Here is a 17,466-nt window from a genome sequence, read left to right as displayed (position 1 = left end):
ACATTTTTTTTTTTAACATAGCTTATTCTATAGCTTCTTCATACAGACAGGTCATGTGGTATTGCAGGAGGAGATAAGGCTAGGAATCAAAACACTTGAGTTTGATCGATGACACTTTTTTAACTGGGATATTAGTCATAAAACATAGACATCAATTTTTTCATTTGGAAAATAATACCTGCCCTCCTACCTTACAAGATTATTACAGAACAATTTTATAAACTACAACTTCTTTTCAGTGTACATTAGTATTAGTGCTAGATGTAGTAATGGCATCCTCCGGTAGACACACATTGTTGTTTTGGCATGCCACATCTATTCTTCTTTTATGTAACAGTGTCTTAATTTACTTAGGTGAATTAATTCTTCTCTGTTTCTTGATAAAGTAACCACGAAGAGCCCCAGCCTCAAAAGGCTAAGCAGGGGACAACTGACCAAACTGGGTCAACAGAAACTTCACCTACCCTGCTTGCTAATAAATGTTCTGACCCTAAGATCTAATCTGATTCCTCTGTTAAGATTTCTTCACTGGTTCCCCTAAGTCTTCAGAATCTAGTCCAAACTTCTTAGTCTTGCATATAAGATACTTAACAATCTTGCTCCGTCAACTTTTTCATCCTCACGTTTCTGAGTATAATGAAGAAACCAAATTCTTCTTAACTTTGCCTCTAATTTATATCTTTAACCCATCTTTCTTTACTAATTAATCTTCTGTAATTCCAACCTATTTTCTGCTCCCCATTTTGTGATCATCTCCAAGAAAAGCTACAGCAGTTGACTCTTTCAAGCCACCATCAATAGTTTCTTTCTTCACTCTTGAGGGATTAGTCCTCTTAGCCCTGACCTACTGCAAAAGACCACAGTTTATTCCTCCGGGTTCCTTGTGAATGAACATCAATCACCCTGTATGTTCTTATAACCAACCTGTTTCTCCATTTATCTCTGTCATGAGGATTGATTTCCTGGGAGATCATTTTCTTATTCATCAAGGGAGTCACATCAATCATGTTCATCTGCTTTTTAAACCAAGAACTTTAGAATAGAAATAAAGCTCAAAAGTAACTTAACTGAATACCTTTTCCTGTGCATAAGTACCTCCAGAGACACAGAACTCACTTCTGAGAACACTTATTCCATCTTTAGATGTCTCCAGTTGTTAGAAGTCTCCAGCTCTTCTTTTACACTGAGATAGACTCCCTCCCTTTGTAACTTCCACTCCTGATTCCATTTTATCTAGCCAGACAGAGTATGTTTCCATTCTGTCTTCTATATAATTTCACTTCAGATATTTGGAGACACTTCTCATGCCCACTGTTCCAAGTCCACTTTTGCTAGACCAAATCCTCCAATCATCCCTCATATAAAATTCAATGACTGAACCAGTGGTTCATGAACATTATAATTAACAAACTGTGGGTCCCAGTTACCTTCCCACAGAGGTCTTCATCTCCTTAGGAATGAACTCAGAAATCAGCTTGCTCTTCTGGTCTCACATAAAAAGAATACTTAGGCCAGTAGGATGAAATAATCCCAAAATAAGAGATTTTACAACTGTGACAGCATTTTGAAATATTGTATAAAGAGGTGTGAAGACAAAAAAGACTCAGAATTTTGTATTTGGAAAGTAAATACAGTGCTTTATGGACTCAAAAAATTTTTGTAGATTTCAAACTAACCCGTTTAAGTAAGTACACAGCTAGTGTTGCCCTAAAAAGTTTCCATGACAAATTTATCATGCTTTGAACATCTCTAATGTTGAACAAAACAGAATGATGTGTTTCTTCCCCAAGAGCCCCAGCATGTCTCTATTTCATGGACAGGCTGCTTCTACTGCAACGAGTTTGGATTTGCAGCCTCGGTAAGTTTTCCTTTATGATTCCTTTAGAGTTAATACTGATATTTTTTCTTCATCTTTCCTCCCATAATTGGCGACCACTGTCATCTGAACTTCTGTTTTACTCACCTCTCCGCTGCTGGCTTTTTTCCTTGAGAATAGCATTTTTGCCCAAGTTGCTTTGCATGTTTTGATCCAGAGGACTGCCCTTCATACACTTTAACACATCCTTAGATGACAAAGCTTTCACTCTTCATTTCCCCATGTTTGCAGAACAACTGGGACCAAATTATTTAAAGTGGTTTTTACCTGGCCGCCTTTTCCTGCACAGGCAATTACTTCTCTGCAAATGGCTGCCCTGGCCAAATAACTATGTTCGCAATTAGCTAATTATGGGCTCAGTGAGCCACTTGTTCCTTCAAACTTGGCTATTAGAGTTGTGATTAAGCAAAAATGTGTCTTTTTATTCCTTTCTGATTTACAGAGTCACAGCAGATCCCAGATCTGATCTCCCTATGTTCTATTACAATGTCAATATAAGCCTTTTACTTTTTCATTTCCTGCTGAATATCAGTCATATTTCCATTCTTTTACAAGTCACAAGTTACACTTTATATATTGGACCCGAAGACTTTGTTTGAATTAAGTCAACCTTCTAATAAGGCAGACCATTATTACCTTAATCCAATTTACAAAATATAATGAGGCTGGGTGGGCGAGGTGGCTCACACCTATAATCCCAGCACTTTTGGGAGGCCAGGGTGGGCAGATCACTTGAGGACAGGAGTTTGAGACCGGCCTGGCCAACATAGCAAAACCCTGTCTCTACTAAAAACTACAAAAAATTAGCAGGGCATGGTGGTACACACCTATACTCCCAGCTACTCAGAGGCATAAGAATCACTTGAACCTGAGAGGCAGAGGTTACAATGAGCTCAGATTGAGCCACTGCACTTCAGCCTGGGCAACAGAGTGAGACTCTGTCTCAAAAATAAAATCAAATCAAATAATTTTGTAAAGTAAAACAATAAAAAATACAATGTTAAGGCATCAGAATAGTTATTTTGCCAAAGTCACACAATCATGATAAAGACTAAAACTAAAAATCCTAAATAACAACTGCCACTTTCTCCCTAGGCACTGAGTTTCTCTACAATTTTTGCATAGGGTACCAATCAACCTTCAACCTCATTTACTTTTAATAGGAGGCACCCTTACGAATTCCTCCAAATTGCTATCACCTGGTTTCTTGGAAGCTACAAAAATGTAATTTCTTTTGAAAAATGGTTTTAAGTGTATCTCCTGAACTACCTTTTTCCCTATAACTATGCAGTTTCCTTTCTTATTTCTGTATGTTCTAATTTTCTTGTTCAAACAACATTAATAGAGCACAAAATATGTGCTCAATTCTCAGTTTCATACAAAGAGGTCAGCTCCCACTGACATTCCTCCAATCCACAAAAAAGGAAAGTAGCCAAAAGTAATGAGTTTTCATTTATGAGGAGATTAATATTAATAAGGATTAGATGTATGTGCTTTGAGAATAACTTGGACACTTTTAGGTTTCAAGATATCTGGCTTCCAATTAAACACTAGTACATCTCCCAAGCAGCTCTTTTTATTGGGTATCTTTTATTACTGAACTCTCCAGTTTACAGCTATCTTTTCTTATGATTGTTTTAAGTGGAGATAACCCAGTGGGAAAAGATTCCTGATGTCTCCAGAGGTTCTGACACATCAGTGAATTCTTATCTCTGTGTAATCTCTACCTTGCTTCAAAGGCCTCTAGCATTTTCTTCAAAATTAGCATATAACAAGACAAAGAGAGAAATCAAGGTTAAAGGTGAAAGTGGAAAGGGAAAAAAAAAAAAAAACGAAGAAAGCAGAAGAAATATTCGGGACAATGATAAAAGGTGGGGGCAGGGGGCTGGTCATAGCTTTCAAGAAGTAAGACATAATAACTACAGCTACTGCTCATAAACAGCATATTCTAAAAGGGAGTGTGCATGAAAGATAAAACTGTGTATGCAACCTGCTAATGCACACAGGGGTAGAAGTGAGAAGAGGGATAGGATACAATGCAAGTGCAAGCAGTCTAAGATGAAAATGTCACCTGTGGTTTTCACTTACCCAACACCAGCAGTTCCACTGAGTCCTCATTTTTCCCCTCCAGGTCATCTGGGGTGGTGATAATACAGTAATAGAGTCCGCTGTCTCCCCACATAAGCTTTCCAATTTGAAGATCTGCATCTGTTATCACAAAAAGAAGGACTCAGTCCTAAAACTCTGTCCTCTGAAAGAAAAACATTGAACAATGGGGGTTGGGAGGGGAGAACCCTTCTAGGGTATCTGCAGTATTTTCTTTCTTTATCTGGATGGTGGTTGAAAGGTGTGTGCTTTGCTTAAAACAAACAAACAAGACCAACAGAACCGTAACAAAAACTAGCATCTCTAAGGAAGGACAATTACAGCCTGCCAGAAACTGGTCTAGTTCTAGTCCAGTTTCAGGAGTAGGATGGCTTTGAACCAGGCCTGCAGAGGCCCCTAAGAGCCAGGAAAATGCCAGAATTATTCTGAACTCCTGGAGATAAGCTAAAATCACAGGAGTTCTTCAAAATTCAAATAATCAAATAGGTCATATCAGACTCTTGGGACCTTTTGATGTCCAGAGCTTTAGAGAGCAAGAGAAAGGGTGGAATTGATGCAAAGCCACCTGGGGCTTGGGTCAAGCATCTACCTGGCTCTGTTATTTGTATGCATACATCCCTTCTCCCTGCGAAGAGTCTGCTTTCCACATTTGGGAAAGGAGCCTAAAGGCTGATGTCAAGGTATGGGATGTTTGACTGAAGAAGTTTTTCCCCTAAAACCGTTTCAATTCAGCTCTAAAAACAAGCTCCTGAGGCTTGATGCTGGGCTCTGGAAAGACTCTTTCCAAAGTTCATCTGTATGTCTTCGAGAGATTTTACATGATTCACCCTTTTCCCCCTCACCATCCCGCTGAAGCAATGATAGGTCTCTTGATGCTCCATTTCCAATAAAATAAAAGTCTCGAGGGTCTGAAAGGGTGAGAGGCTAGGATATCACCTTACTGACATAAGGGAAGGGAAGAATGAAACTAACCTCCCTCCCATTCCTAGATTCAAAATAGGGGCATTATTACCATGAACAATCGTGATCTCTCTGCCCCTGTAGAAATCTCCCAGGGTGACAGTCGAGCCCTGTTTTGAAGCTACTACTCGAACAGTCCTCCTGCTGTCTAAACAATCCAAGTAGGGGTCCCATTCCAGATTTCTCTTGCTGAGAGATTGGGCCCGGGTAGAGGACATGCCCAAGGATTCTCCCATGCGATCCTGGCAGTAGGACTTGAACTTCCACTGCACGACTGCAGGCTGATGGGAGGATGTTGAGAAGTGGCAGCGAAGCACAGTGGGCTGGAAGAGCATGGCCACCTTCTTCTTGTCAGGCACCGTGACCTGAAGGCCTTCGACCATGGCTGCAAAACAGAATAAACATGTCCAAACAGTGTCCATATCCTGGACCTCACCTTCCACCACATGGTCACACCTTTCCACTTCACTTACCTAACTTGTGTCCCCTCAACCTCATTTTCACAATTACAATTAATGGCATTAATATCCATCTGGTTGCCTTGTGCAGAAATACACCCTCTAATATAGTTTGGATTTGTGTCCCTGCCCAAATCTCATGTCAAATTGGAAGAAGGGGCCTGGTGGGAGATGACTGGATTATGGGGGGCAGGTTTCCCCTGTGCTGTTCTCATGATAGTGAGTTCTCATGAGATCTGATGGTTTAAAAGTGTGTGGCACTTCCACCTTCACTCTCATTCTCTCCTGCTGCCATGTGAAGAAGGTGCTTGTTTCCCCTTTGCCTTCCACCATGATTGTAAGTTTCCTGAGTCTTCTCAGTCATGCCTCCTGTTAAACCTGTGGAACTGTGAGTCAATTAAACATCCTTTCTTCACAAATTACCCAGCCTCAGACAGTTCTTTATAGCAGTGTGAGAGTGGACCAATACAACTTCACTCCCTATATCCAGTCAGGCATTAAGACGTATCAACTTAATCTCTTAACATCTTTAATATTTCATCCCTCCTCTTTAACCCCATTACTATTGCCTTTGCTTAGACTCTCTTCATTTCCTCCTTGTAATATTACGATAATCTTTTGGTCTTCCTGCCTTCCATCTGTCAACATCCAGTACACTCTTCTTGCTACAGTTCAGATGATCTTTCTAAACTGATTGTTATGGCTCTCTTTCTTAAGACCTTTCACTCATCCTCCATAGCCCTCAGGATAAAACCCAAAGTCCTTGGCAAGGTACTCCATCATCTAGTTCCTCTTACCTCCTCAGCCTTACCTCTTGCCTCTTGAAACACCTCTCTTTGAGCACCAAGCTCCAAGAGTATCAAACAACTAATAGCTTCCCCAGTGGGATATCCTGTTTCATGCCTCCAGGTCTTTGCACATGATGTCTCCTGTTTCTGGGATGCTTTTCCCTCACAAAGTTGCTTGGGCAACTTTTTTGCATCTTTTAAAACCCAGTTCAAGGGCTTCTTGTATAGCCTTCTCTGACCAACAAGTTTATCACTTCCTCCTTTGTGCTATCAGTACACCCAGGATTTTCTTCTGTTACTCTCACAGTCTTGCATGTATTTCTTTTCATGCCTGTCAGGTCTGTCAGACTTATCAGGTATGGAAGGTATCTTACCTTGCTGCCCTGGCTTGTGAAGTCCATAGGTACTCAACAAATATTTGATAAATAATGACAATGAAGCCAGGAAGTATCACTTCAGGAGGAAGTGACTTCTCTTCCAGCTGGTGACCCAGCAAAGGGGACACAGATGAAGAGGAAAATAAGTCTTTGAGAGAAATGGAGGATTTCAGATCAAATGCAGTAGACTAAGTTCAAAAGCTTTGAAGGGTAATCAAAAGAAGGAAAAAGTTGGGGGGGTGGTGCTAAAAAGCAGATGAGAAGTTTAAGTGGTAAAAAGATCCAACCTGAGGCTTGGTGACCAAGAAAGAATGAGAAATTTCAGTGAATGAGAGACCAGGGGAGTGTGTGAGAAGCAAAGGTCCCACATGAACTCAATGATAAGGTCTAGAAATTCCAAGCAAAGGGAACGTAACTTTCTCAGTTGAATCGGAGAGTTAAGAGTTTCTAGCTTGATGTGAGATTAGAAGCAGAAATAGAATTATGATAAGAGGCAGAAAAAACAAATATGAAGATATGATAAAGAAGTTCCAAATTGAATCCAGGAGACTGCTAAGTCAGCTTCAAGTAGCTTGGGGCAGAGACATGCAATAAAGGACTACTTTCCATGGGGTCCTGTCCTTTATTAGTGCCAGTGTTCACAATGACATCCTGCAAAGCCAACTCACTCCCACAGCTAAAGCATAAACTTATTTATGAATATGCCTCTTTACTGAAGGACTCTTGACAAGGGAAAGATACATATTTGTACTCATATCTTCTGACATCCAGACCTATGTCTCTATTCAGTGAAAGGAACGATGAAAAAGTAGGTCCTGATTCCTGTTGGGGAAAAGGGTTTCTGCATTCTGTAACATCTGGAAGTGAATACAACAGAGTATTTGAGATTTATCAAATCTCAAAGCATTTTGGACCTACCCTGTGCTCAACAGCTACCTACAGAATAAATGAAGAAATGTATGAGCAAATGAATGGCTATTAATATGGGAATTTCTAGGACTTTGCAGAGGAAATTAGTTAAATGAGTCAGAAGTGTAGTAAAATAGTGTTGGCATCAAATAGGAATGGCTTTGAATCTCACCTGATCATCTACTAGTGATGGTTTCTTAAGCAATCGGAGACTCATTTTCCTCACCTATAGAACGAGCATCATAATACTTACTCTCAGAGTTGTTAACAAACGTTCTTTCATTGGGCACCTTCAGAGAGTAGACTCAGTAGAAGAGCACTGTGACTGGTAAAGAGTAGGTCTCAAATGCTAATTCTCCCTCACCTTGCCAACCTTTCCCCTCACCTCCCATCCTGAATCTTGATAACCATCCATCACCACCAGGCTTGATTACATCCAGATTATGCAGATCAGCCCCATCAAAAGGCAAACAATTCTATCTGGAAGCCCACTGAAGAACCCTAGTTCCCATGCTTCCCTTCACCACCACTAAATGTTGATGTGGCTGATTCCTTTCTCCCTTACTTACGTAGCTAGATTAGGAAAATCAATTTCTTTATAGTTTCTCCTTAAATTCTAGCGCGTTTTGTAACCTTGTAATTATTCTTCAAATCCTTAGTTACACCCCAATTTTTCAGGTAATAAAAATAGGAACAAGTGAGGTGAAATGACTTCAATTAGCAGTGGTTGAGGCCGGATAACCACTCACAGGCACCATTCCCATACAAGGCTGTGTGCTTGACCACACTTCTTTTCTGCTCCACTGCTATTCTGGCACTGCTTGGGAAATCACATTTCCTAGCCTTTCCTTTTTTCTCCTTTCTGACTTTTGTTTTAGGTTCAAGGAGTACATGTGCAGGTCCATTACACAGGTAAATTGCGTGTTGCAGGGGTTTGGTGTACAGACCATTTCGTCACCCAGGTGGGTGCTGTACAAAAGTGTGGTGAGATTTATTTATTTTTTTCGAGAGAAAGTTTGCGGTTTTGTTCATTAGATAATTACTAAGAATAACCTTCCAAGCTCTGTTCTCTGTTAACGAGATTAGCCATTTGAGCAAGCCACTGGCCTCTCTTAATTATTAATAGAGGTTGGTCAATTCTCAGCTTCTATTACATAAACATAAACTCATGCTCCAAAAAAATAAAAATAAAAAATACATTCTCAGAAACATCTGCCTTTTTATAGCATGATACTTAAAGGCATGGATTTTGTAGTCAGTCCTAAGTAAGAATCCAGGCTCTACATGACCTCAAGCAAATTACTCAACTCTGATGAGTTTCAGTTTCCTTGCTGGCAAAACCAGAATAATAGTAACTACCTTATGGAGTTGTTTGAGGGTTAAGTGAGATTGTATCCTAAGTATTTAGACTAATACCTGGTATGTAGTGAGCATTCAATAAATGTAGCTGCTAACTTTGCAGAGGGTATCAAGAGCAGTCTGCTGACTTCTGTGAAGTTACAAACCTAGAGCTACGCAAGCACAGAGATCAAGGTGTGAGATGCCGAGTGTATATAGGGCAAAACCTGCACAAGAATGCTGGAATATGTCATCAAGAGTTCAACAGCGACAGTGCCTGGGTATGCTCCTCACTGCACATCGCTTATACACCTCCTGGAACTCAGAAGTAGAGAGTAACCCTGTGTGTGTGTGCACACATGCATACACATGTGCGTATGTATAGGCACAATGGGACTCTAAGCTAAAGGTAGATCTGGAGAAGACAGGACTAGAATTCCAAATAAATGTCAGTTTATTGGATCTTTGAGAACCACAGAGTGACGTGTTGGAGATAAAAGTAAAAATGCCAATCCCTCCTTCCGCACCACAGGTTTCAAACTGTAAGATGAATGCCATCCAGTCCCCAAACTGCCCTGACCAAGTTTATCAGGACCCCCATTCCCACTGGAGGGTAGGGTCTAGAAATGCTCTTCTGGCCCTAACCCTGGATCCCTGGTGAGTGCCTAGGTTTCCTATAACCACTGGGCAGCATCTCTTTCTCTCAACTTGTGTTTACCTTATTTGGAGACTGTTTTTCCACCTTGGTATCCTGATTTGCAATCCAGTTGCTCCACTGGCTCTGAACCCTTGCCCTGGACTCTGGCCTGCCTGCCTGGGACCCTAATACCAGCCCCTTCTCCTGAGGGTCCAGTATTGTTTCCTATACTCTTCATGCATGGCTGATCCAAATGTGAACCTGTGATGCTGCTATCCATCTAACTTCAAAAAATACCTCTCATGGGACCCCCACAGATCAGGCCTCTCAGAGCTGGTAGCTAATTTGGGTGGGGACTAGGATTGCCAGTCCCCTGTGGACACTGAAGTTTGACCTGGAGATATCCTCTCTCTGGCTCCCATTCCCAAGAGGTCTGCCCTGGGAGTAGGGGAGTATCCTGAGCTGGGGTTCTATCTCTTAGAGTTTTTGTTTTTGTTTTTCAATTTTCCTACTTGTCAGATGCCAAAAACCAGGTACCAAGAACAAGTACTTCTTATGCTGCAGTCTATACAGGCTAATAAGAATATGTAACTGTAAGTTTGAATTCCAGATAAATTAAACATTTTCAGCCTCTTTGTAGTGATAAGCTGTGCATTTGATCTAAGAAATCTCATTTGCTCCCAAGGTTCCAACTACCAGTTATGTCTCACACCCCCAACTCCCTTAAGCCTCATCTGCATATTTAACAAACACTTTAAATTAAACGTGTCTAAACCTCATTCATCATCTCCTCTTTTCCCACCCTAGCTCTTTTTTATAAACTCATCCTTTCTCTATCCCTCGCTCTTTTGCCAAAATACCACTTAACCTATTGCCCTAGATAGAAATCTTAGTTTTGATAATTTCCTCTCTGTCCCTGACCACATTCAGTTGGTCACTAAGTCTAAATATCTCTCAAATTTGATCCTTTTCTCTTCCCACTGTCACTCCCTTAAATCAAGTTTCTATTTCTGCTGCTAGATAATAGATGTAAAATGTTTACTGTGTGTCAGGGATTGTGCTAAGCACTTTTCACGTAGTATCCTAATGAATTCTCTCAAAATCCTAGAAAGTAGGCATTGTTATTACACCTGTTTTATAGATGAAGAGACTGATGCTCAGAGAATGCTTGTATGCATGTATCTTGCCTAACATCTCAAGGTTAGCAGGTGACAGCAGTTCGGGTTTGAACCTAGACTGACTGGCTCCAAAGATCTTCACCAACCTTTTACACAGGTCCTCACTACCACCTGGGTTTGACAATAGCCAACTAAATGGTCTTCCTACTTCCTACTTTCCAATCCACTCTCCATATTTTTCTAGAATACTGTTTTTAAAACACACATCAATCATGTCAGTTCCTGCTTTAAGGCCTCCATCGATTCCCCATTCCCTCCAGGACAAAATTGAAATACCCTGACATGGCATATAAAGTTTTCTCCTTGACATGGCCCCCAGTATGCTCCAGTCATACTGAAATATTTCCCATCCTTTGACCATAAGTATGTTATCCCCTCCTCCTGGGCAAATATCAGGCCATGTAACTGAAGGAGTTCCTGGGAGGCAGACACAGAGAAGCACTGAAAAAGGGTCTTGCCCACACATATACAAGCATACGCTGGCACAACGGGAAGGCTGGGCCTCCAAGTCCAGGCACTGGTAACACCATATGGGACTTGAGTTTCAAACTCCTATAAAGAAATTTACAGAGGTGCAGAAAGAACCTGTGCTTCATCCTATAGACTAAAGTAGGTATTCTGGAAAACTAGAGAGAGGCACCTTAGGGAAGAGAGCAAAAGAGAGGAAAAGAAGTGAAGTAAGGCAAAGAATTATACTGTAGAGATTACATCTATAAAAATTACACCTTCTAAATCTAAAAAAAAAAATAAAAAAAATTAAGAATTCCTCACTGAAAGAAGGACTAGAATTGAAGACCATAGGTGGTTTTCTGCTTTGCAGAGGAGGGGGTCATCATTTTTAGACCACCAGACTATTCTTTTAACTGTTTTGGTGCTCTGACCTCCAGGAAAACCACCCTTGACTATCTAATTTTAATTCAACCAAAAACATATTTTGAAACACTACTCTAAGTTCTGGTAAAACAGATTTAAAAGACCAGTCCCTCATCTTGAGAAATTCAATGTAAAGTTCATTTCTAACTATAAGGTCCCTGAGGGCAGGGGCCAGGATTTGGTTGACTTTGTATCCCTAGCATACAGCAAAGGCAAAGAATATAGGTGAAGCTAAAAAATGTGGAATGCATCAATGAATGAATGAAAACCAAACCTGTGAGTCTGAGGGGCCTTTCTTAGCAGGTGGTCCCCAGCTCAGAGAATGGATTCTGGCCAATAACTAGGAAAGTTGCCTAAAGGTAGAGTGAAGAGTGACAGCTCAGAGCAGCAGCCCCCATCTCAGCTAATCTCCAGGTGTAGGTACCTCGTCACCAGGCTAGGGAAGATCAGCTTCAAGTGCAGACAATGTCTCGCTGCATGTGCAAAAAAAGGTCCTGCCCCAATTCTCACGTAAAGAAAAAGATTCTATATATGATGAACTGTGTTCTTGCAAGAATAACAAACACAGACTCTAAGGCAATGCTATTCTTATTTTTAGCACTTTCAGTTTTTTCAAAGCAAGTTCCTTTCCCCCACTAGTTGTAAGCTATTCCTGCCAGCATCTTTGGGAGGCAGCCCTATAAGCACAGCCCCATTTTAGAGAAACAAAGATTGCTGCTAAAGGTCATGGAAAAATATCATCATTAGAGACAGGCATCTTTAGAAATACTGTATAATGCTCACCGTCCCTTAACTCTTTTCAGTACCAAAAGCAGGATTTGACCTCAGAATTGCCCATTCTTGGCCTTCAGGTTCTTTCTTCATTCAGTATGACAATATAGTTTGAGTATCCCTTATCTCAAATGCTTGGGACCAGCAGTGTTTCAGATTTCAGGTTTTTTTGGATTTTGCAATATCTGCATATACATGAAGAGATAGCTCGGGGATGGGACCCAAATCTAAACACAAAATTCAATTATGTTTCATATATAGTTTATACATATAACCTGAGGGTAATTTTATATAATATTTTAAATAATTTTGTATATGAAACAAAGTTTGTGTACATTGAACAACCAGAAAGCAAATGTATCAGGTATAGAATTTTCCACTTTTGGCATCATATAGGCACTCATAAAGTTTCAGATTTTGGAGCATTTTGGATTTCAAATTTTCAGATTAGCAATGCCCAACCTGTACAAATCTTTCTTTGCCTGCCTTCAAGTTAGGTATTCTTTTTTTTTTTTTTTTTTTTGACAGGGTCTCTCTCTGTCACCCGGGCTGGAGTGCAGTGGCACCGTTGTGGCTCATTGCAACTCTGTCTCCTGGGTTCAAGCAATTCTCCTGCCTCAGCCTCCTGAGTGGCTGGGATTACAGGCATGTGCCACCATGCCCAGATAATTTTTTTGTTTTTTTTAGTAGAGGCAGGGTTTCACCATGCTGGCCAAGCTGGTCAAGTTAGGTATTCTTTAAGAAATTTCTCTTTTGTTTTTACAGTTTTAACACGTTGTCCCAATTTCCTAAAATACTTTTTAGGAACAACTAATGGGCAGGTTTTTTAAGTGTAGGAGATGAATAGGGGGATGAGTAAACACCTCCTCTGGGTTTGGTCATAATTCAGACAAGGAAAGAAAGCTTGTTCAGCCCTTAGTAGTACTGTCAGGATGAGAATAAGACATTTTGGGAAATATTTAAAGACAAGGCTAAAAGTATAAAGACAAAGAAAATGCAGCTTGAATCTTTTTTTCTTCTCGAAATAGGAACTATTCATCGCCTTGATAAACTTGTGTTAAAAAAAAACCTAAAAAACTAAAATAAAAAGGCTTTACCAAGAATAGTAGACACTGCCTTGGAATCTGCCTATTTTCTGAGTCTCATTCTCCAGCTTTCTCATTGATTCTGTGAGTTAATCAACTTCTTTCCAATAAAGTCCTTTCCTGCTTAATTTGGCCAGAATCAGTTTCTCGTTTGTTACCATGGTATACCTGATTGCTCAATCCACTTTAGGAGTAGGGTAACCAGATGTACCATCTTGAAATTTTTAAAAACATGATAGTGTTGTCATATGTTTTCCCCCAAAGAGTCTCAAAAGCAGCAATGTGTCACTCTTTTCCAAAGGGCCATGGTAAATACCAGTGCTGCCACTGCCCAGGTGGATTTTTGCTCACGGCATAATTATTTGCTGCCAATAACTCTGGTGTCTGTTTACACAAATCTTGCTATTCTTCAAGCATATTTTCTCCAAATGGGCCATCCTTTCTTGTTCTCTGCCACCACTGTGTAGGTAAAAGCTAGAAACATTTTCTTTCTGTCTCATTTGCCTCATCTTCCACAGATCTGAAATGAATTCATGGGTGATGCCTAGCTGGCTTACATGCTGTTCCAATGGGACAAAGCAGTGCTAAAAGAGGTCGGTCTTTACCCTGCAATGTGGAGGTACTTTGAAAACTGTCTTGGTTTCCAAGTGGATCAGACTTCTGGGATGGAACAGCCATTTAGACAGGAAAAATCTCCTCTAACAAAGCTCTTATCAGCCTTTACCAACTTGTTATCCATATCTCCTGTGTAGATCTCTTTCCTAAGCTCCAGAATCAAATATACAACTTCACTCTCCATCAAGATGTTATGCAAACACCTCAAACTCATCTATCTGTAGATGGAGACACCAACTATCTCCTTCTTCCTTTCAGTAATAGAAATTCCCAGGTTTAATTTGGCCAGCCAAGTAGTATATATTTCCTAGCCTCTCTTTTAGCTAAGTGTGGCCATGTGACTAGGTTCAGGACAAAGGTATGTTAGAAGTGATGTGTGTAACGTCTGGGCCACCTCTCTCAAAACAAGTGGCTTGCCCTGGAACTCTGCTTTTCCTGCCCCTTCCTGCTGAGGAATGGCTATGAGCAGTCTCGGAAGCTGCATGTTGGAAATGGTAGACTTATCCCCACAGATTTGGACTCTTACAGGAGGGAGAAATACACTCTTTTGTGTGGGTTACAATATTTTAGGATCTCTTAGTTATAACAGTTTAGGCTATACTTCAAATGGGAAGGAAGGAAGGTAGGAAGGTAGAAAGGGAGGGGGAAGGGAGGGAGGGGAACATTCATCTTCCTTCCTTAACATATTTCTCCTGGCTGGATGCTGTGGCTCACGCCTAAAATCCCAGCACTTAGGGAGGCCGAGGTAGGCAGATTATTTCAGGACAGGAGTTCAATACCAGCCTGGCCAACATGGCGAAACCCTGTCTCTACTAAAAATACAAAAGTTAGCCGGGCATGGTGATGTGTGCCTATAGTCCCAGCTTCTTGGGAGGATGAGGTACAAGAACTGCTTGACCTGGGAGGCAGAGGCTGCAGTGAGCTGAGATGGTGCCACTGCACTCCAGCCTGGGCAATAGAGTAGGACTCTGTCTCAAAACAAAACAAATTTCTCCTCTTGTGTTAGTTCATGTTAATGAATGGCATCTCCAGTAGTCTCCAGCCAGAAACTTGGAGGCACTTTGACGCTCTCTCCCCTTCAACCACCACATCCATCCAAGCCAGTCCTATGTCCTCCACCTCTGGTCACTCTGTCCACTTCTCTCATCCTCACTGTACCATGTGAGTTGAGGATCTCATCGTGTCTTGCCATGCTTTCTGCAAGTGTCCCCTAGTTGATTTCTGCTACAAGCCTTATCCACATCTAATCTACTCTCCACACTGAGGTCCACGTGATATTTCTAAAACGCACATCTGATTGTGCCACTCTCTTGCTCTGACTCTTAAAAGATTCCCTCTAGCCTTCAGGAGCACAAAAACTCCTCTGAGATGGGGCCACTACCTTCCATTCTTCCTACAGTACTAAATACTCTAACCATACTAAAGCATTTGAGTTTTCAGAAAACATCATGCCCTCCCTTGATTCTTGGCCTTTGCACAGGCTGTTCCCTTTGCAGACTCCCCTTCCCCCATGCCACTCTTCTCTGGCCAACTCCTACTTATCCTTCAAGACTTGCTCAGCTATCACTGCCTCTAGAAGCTTCTTCCTGTTCTTAGAGCAGTCACAGTACCCCAAAGAATCACATCACTTTCCCTGAGAATTTCTTATTTAGCCATCTATTCCCCCAACTAATAACAAGCTCCCTCTGCAGACTTCTAAAGACTGATACATGGAAGTACTCCATACATGTGTTGAATAATTTAACCTAGTAGACAGATTATAGTATTTATTCCCAGTGATTTGTTTCTTCCCCATCCTTGCGTTGGTCCCTGTGGGCAGAGTATACTTACCACCCCGTAGACTATAAGCCTGGCCACATGACTTGTTGGGTCAATGGGTTGTGAGCAGATGTGCCATAGATATGGCCAAGCAGAAGCTTTAAAGGCATCTGTATGGGTTGGCTCTGCCCTTGCCCTGACCCCCTTGAGCATTTGCCCTCCACTGTGAGAACAAAATACTCAGATAGTGGTTGCTCCTTCATCCTGGGTCTTGGAGTAAGAAGATAATTAGAATTGAGCCAAGTCCACCAAACCTAGCCAATCCATAACTACCCATAGCTGACTGCAGGTCTCATATAATATGAGCAAGAACTAAGTGTATATTGTGAGCTATTGAGATTTGGGCACTGCTTGTTTCTGCATCAAAATACTGACAAATACATCTAGTTTGGGTTCATAATAAGTAACGAGGGCCTGCTGTGTGCCAAATATTGTGCTAGAAGTTTTATATAACTTCATTTTAATTATCACAACAATCCTATAAGGCAGGTTAGCTTTCAATTTAAAGCCAAAAAATAAAAATAAAAAAATAAAAAATAAAATCCTAAGCTGGCATTCAAATCCAGGTCAGTTTGAGCCTTACCACCCCCTCTACACACTGCCTCCTGGTGAGCCAAGGGCATGGAAGGAGTGAGGATGCAGGGCCTCAGCTGAATGCAAGGGCCCTACTCCTAATTCAGCACCACTTTCTGTAGGGTTCCACATGCTGAAGGAGAACAGAGGAAGCAGCATGTTCTTCTGAGTTCTTCCTTGTTCCTTGGCCTGTAAAGAACTCTAGTCATCCAAAACACCTTATTTCATTTTCAGAGAGCCAAAAACTATCTTGAAGACTGAGACTTTAAGCATGCATATGCTATAGCTACATCCTATGTGGCTCCTGAGAGCACAGCAGCAGCCCCTAGTCCCAGATGGGCTCTGATGTGCCATCAGTTTCTGCTCTGTCACTGGGGCACATCCTCTGCTCTCATGTGCCTTGCTGGAGTCCTCTTCATTCGCTCCTTTCCCACTAGATCTCAGGATTTCATTACGAGAAACTAACTGCCATTGTTTCTCACTTTTCTTGCACTATTTCCCTGAGTTCTATGAACTCTGTGCGTCAATATCCAATGCCCCATAATAGACACCACGTATGTTCTCCTAAATCAGGAGTTATAGTTTGATCTACTTTAACCAGAAAAGAATGTTTCCCTGAATTGAGGCACTTCAAATAACCAAGTCATATTAAGGCAGTGACATGATTTCTTATTCTTTTAACCAGTAAGGTATCATGGATTTGGACAAGTCACCTATTTCCTCTGAGCCTTGGTCTTCTTAAGTATAGGTAGGCAACACCGGCCTTACTTACTTAGCAAGATCAAATGGGATAATGTCTATAAAAGCCATTTAACACATAGAAAAGCATCATAGCATGTAAATAAGTGAGAACAACATTGGGAAAAAGAAGGCATAAGAGTTAAAATAGTTGGAAGGGCTGAATAGGTGAGTCCTAGAACAAAGATTTTGGACTAGAAGGGACATTCTAGGACCAGGTTGGCTGGAGTAAGATTCATCCCATCTGGTCCAAAGTACTTGCCTCACTTTATCAGTTCCCAATATGACCACATTTAATTGCTCAGAGTAGAACCTGTCCTGTCCAGCAAGAGCTCCATTTGTTCTTCTGAAAATTCGAGCAAGAGC

General features: G+C 41.1%; 1 protein-coding gene across 1 annotated transcript in view; it reads right to left on the bottom strand.

The window, feature by feature from the left end:
- The window catches only part of ILDR2 (immunoglobulin like domain containing receptor 2), a 61,490-nt gene that overhangs the window by 38,995 nt on the left and 5,029 nt on the right, over positions 1–17,466 (bottom strand). Inside the window, exons 2-3 of the mRNA XM_025394641.1 lie at positions 4,995–5,327; positions 3,965–4,084 (exon numbers count right to left, since the gene is read on the bottom strand). Coding sequence (XP_025250426.1) covers positions 3,965–4,084; positions 4,995–5,327 — 453 coding nt within the window. The remainder of the gene's footprint in view (positions 1–3,964; positions 4,085–4,994; positions 5,328–17,466) is intronic.

This window comes from Theropithecus gelada, chromosome 1 (genome assembly GCF_003255815.1).
Source record: "Theropithecus gelada isolate Dixy chromosome 1, Tgel_1.0, whole genome shotgun sequence".
NCBI classification, from domain to species: domain Eukaryota; kingdom Metazoa; phylum Chordata; class Mammalia; order Primates; family Cercopithecidae; genus Theropithecus; species Theropithecus gelada.
This window is presented reverse-complemented; position numbering and strand designations above follow the sequence as displayed.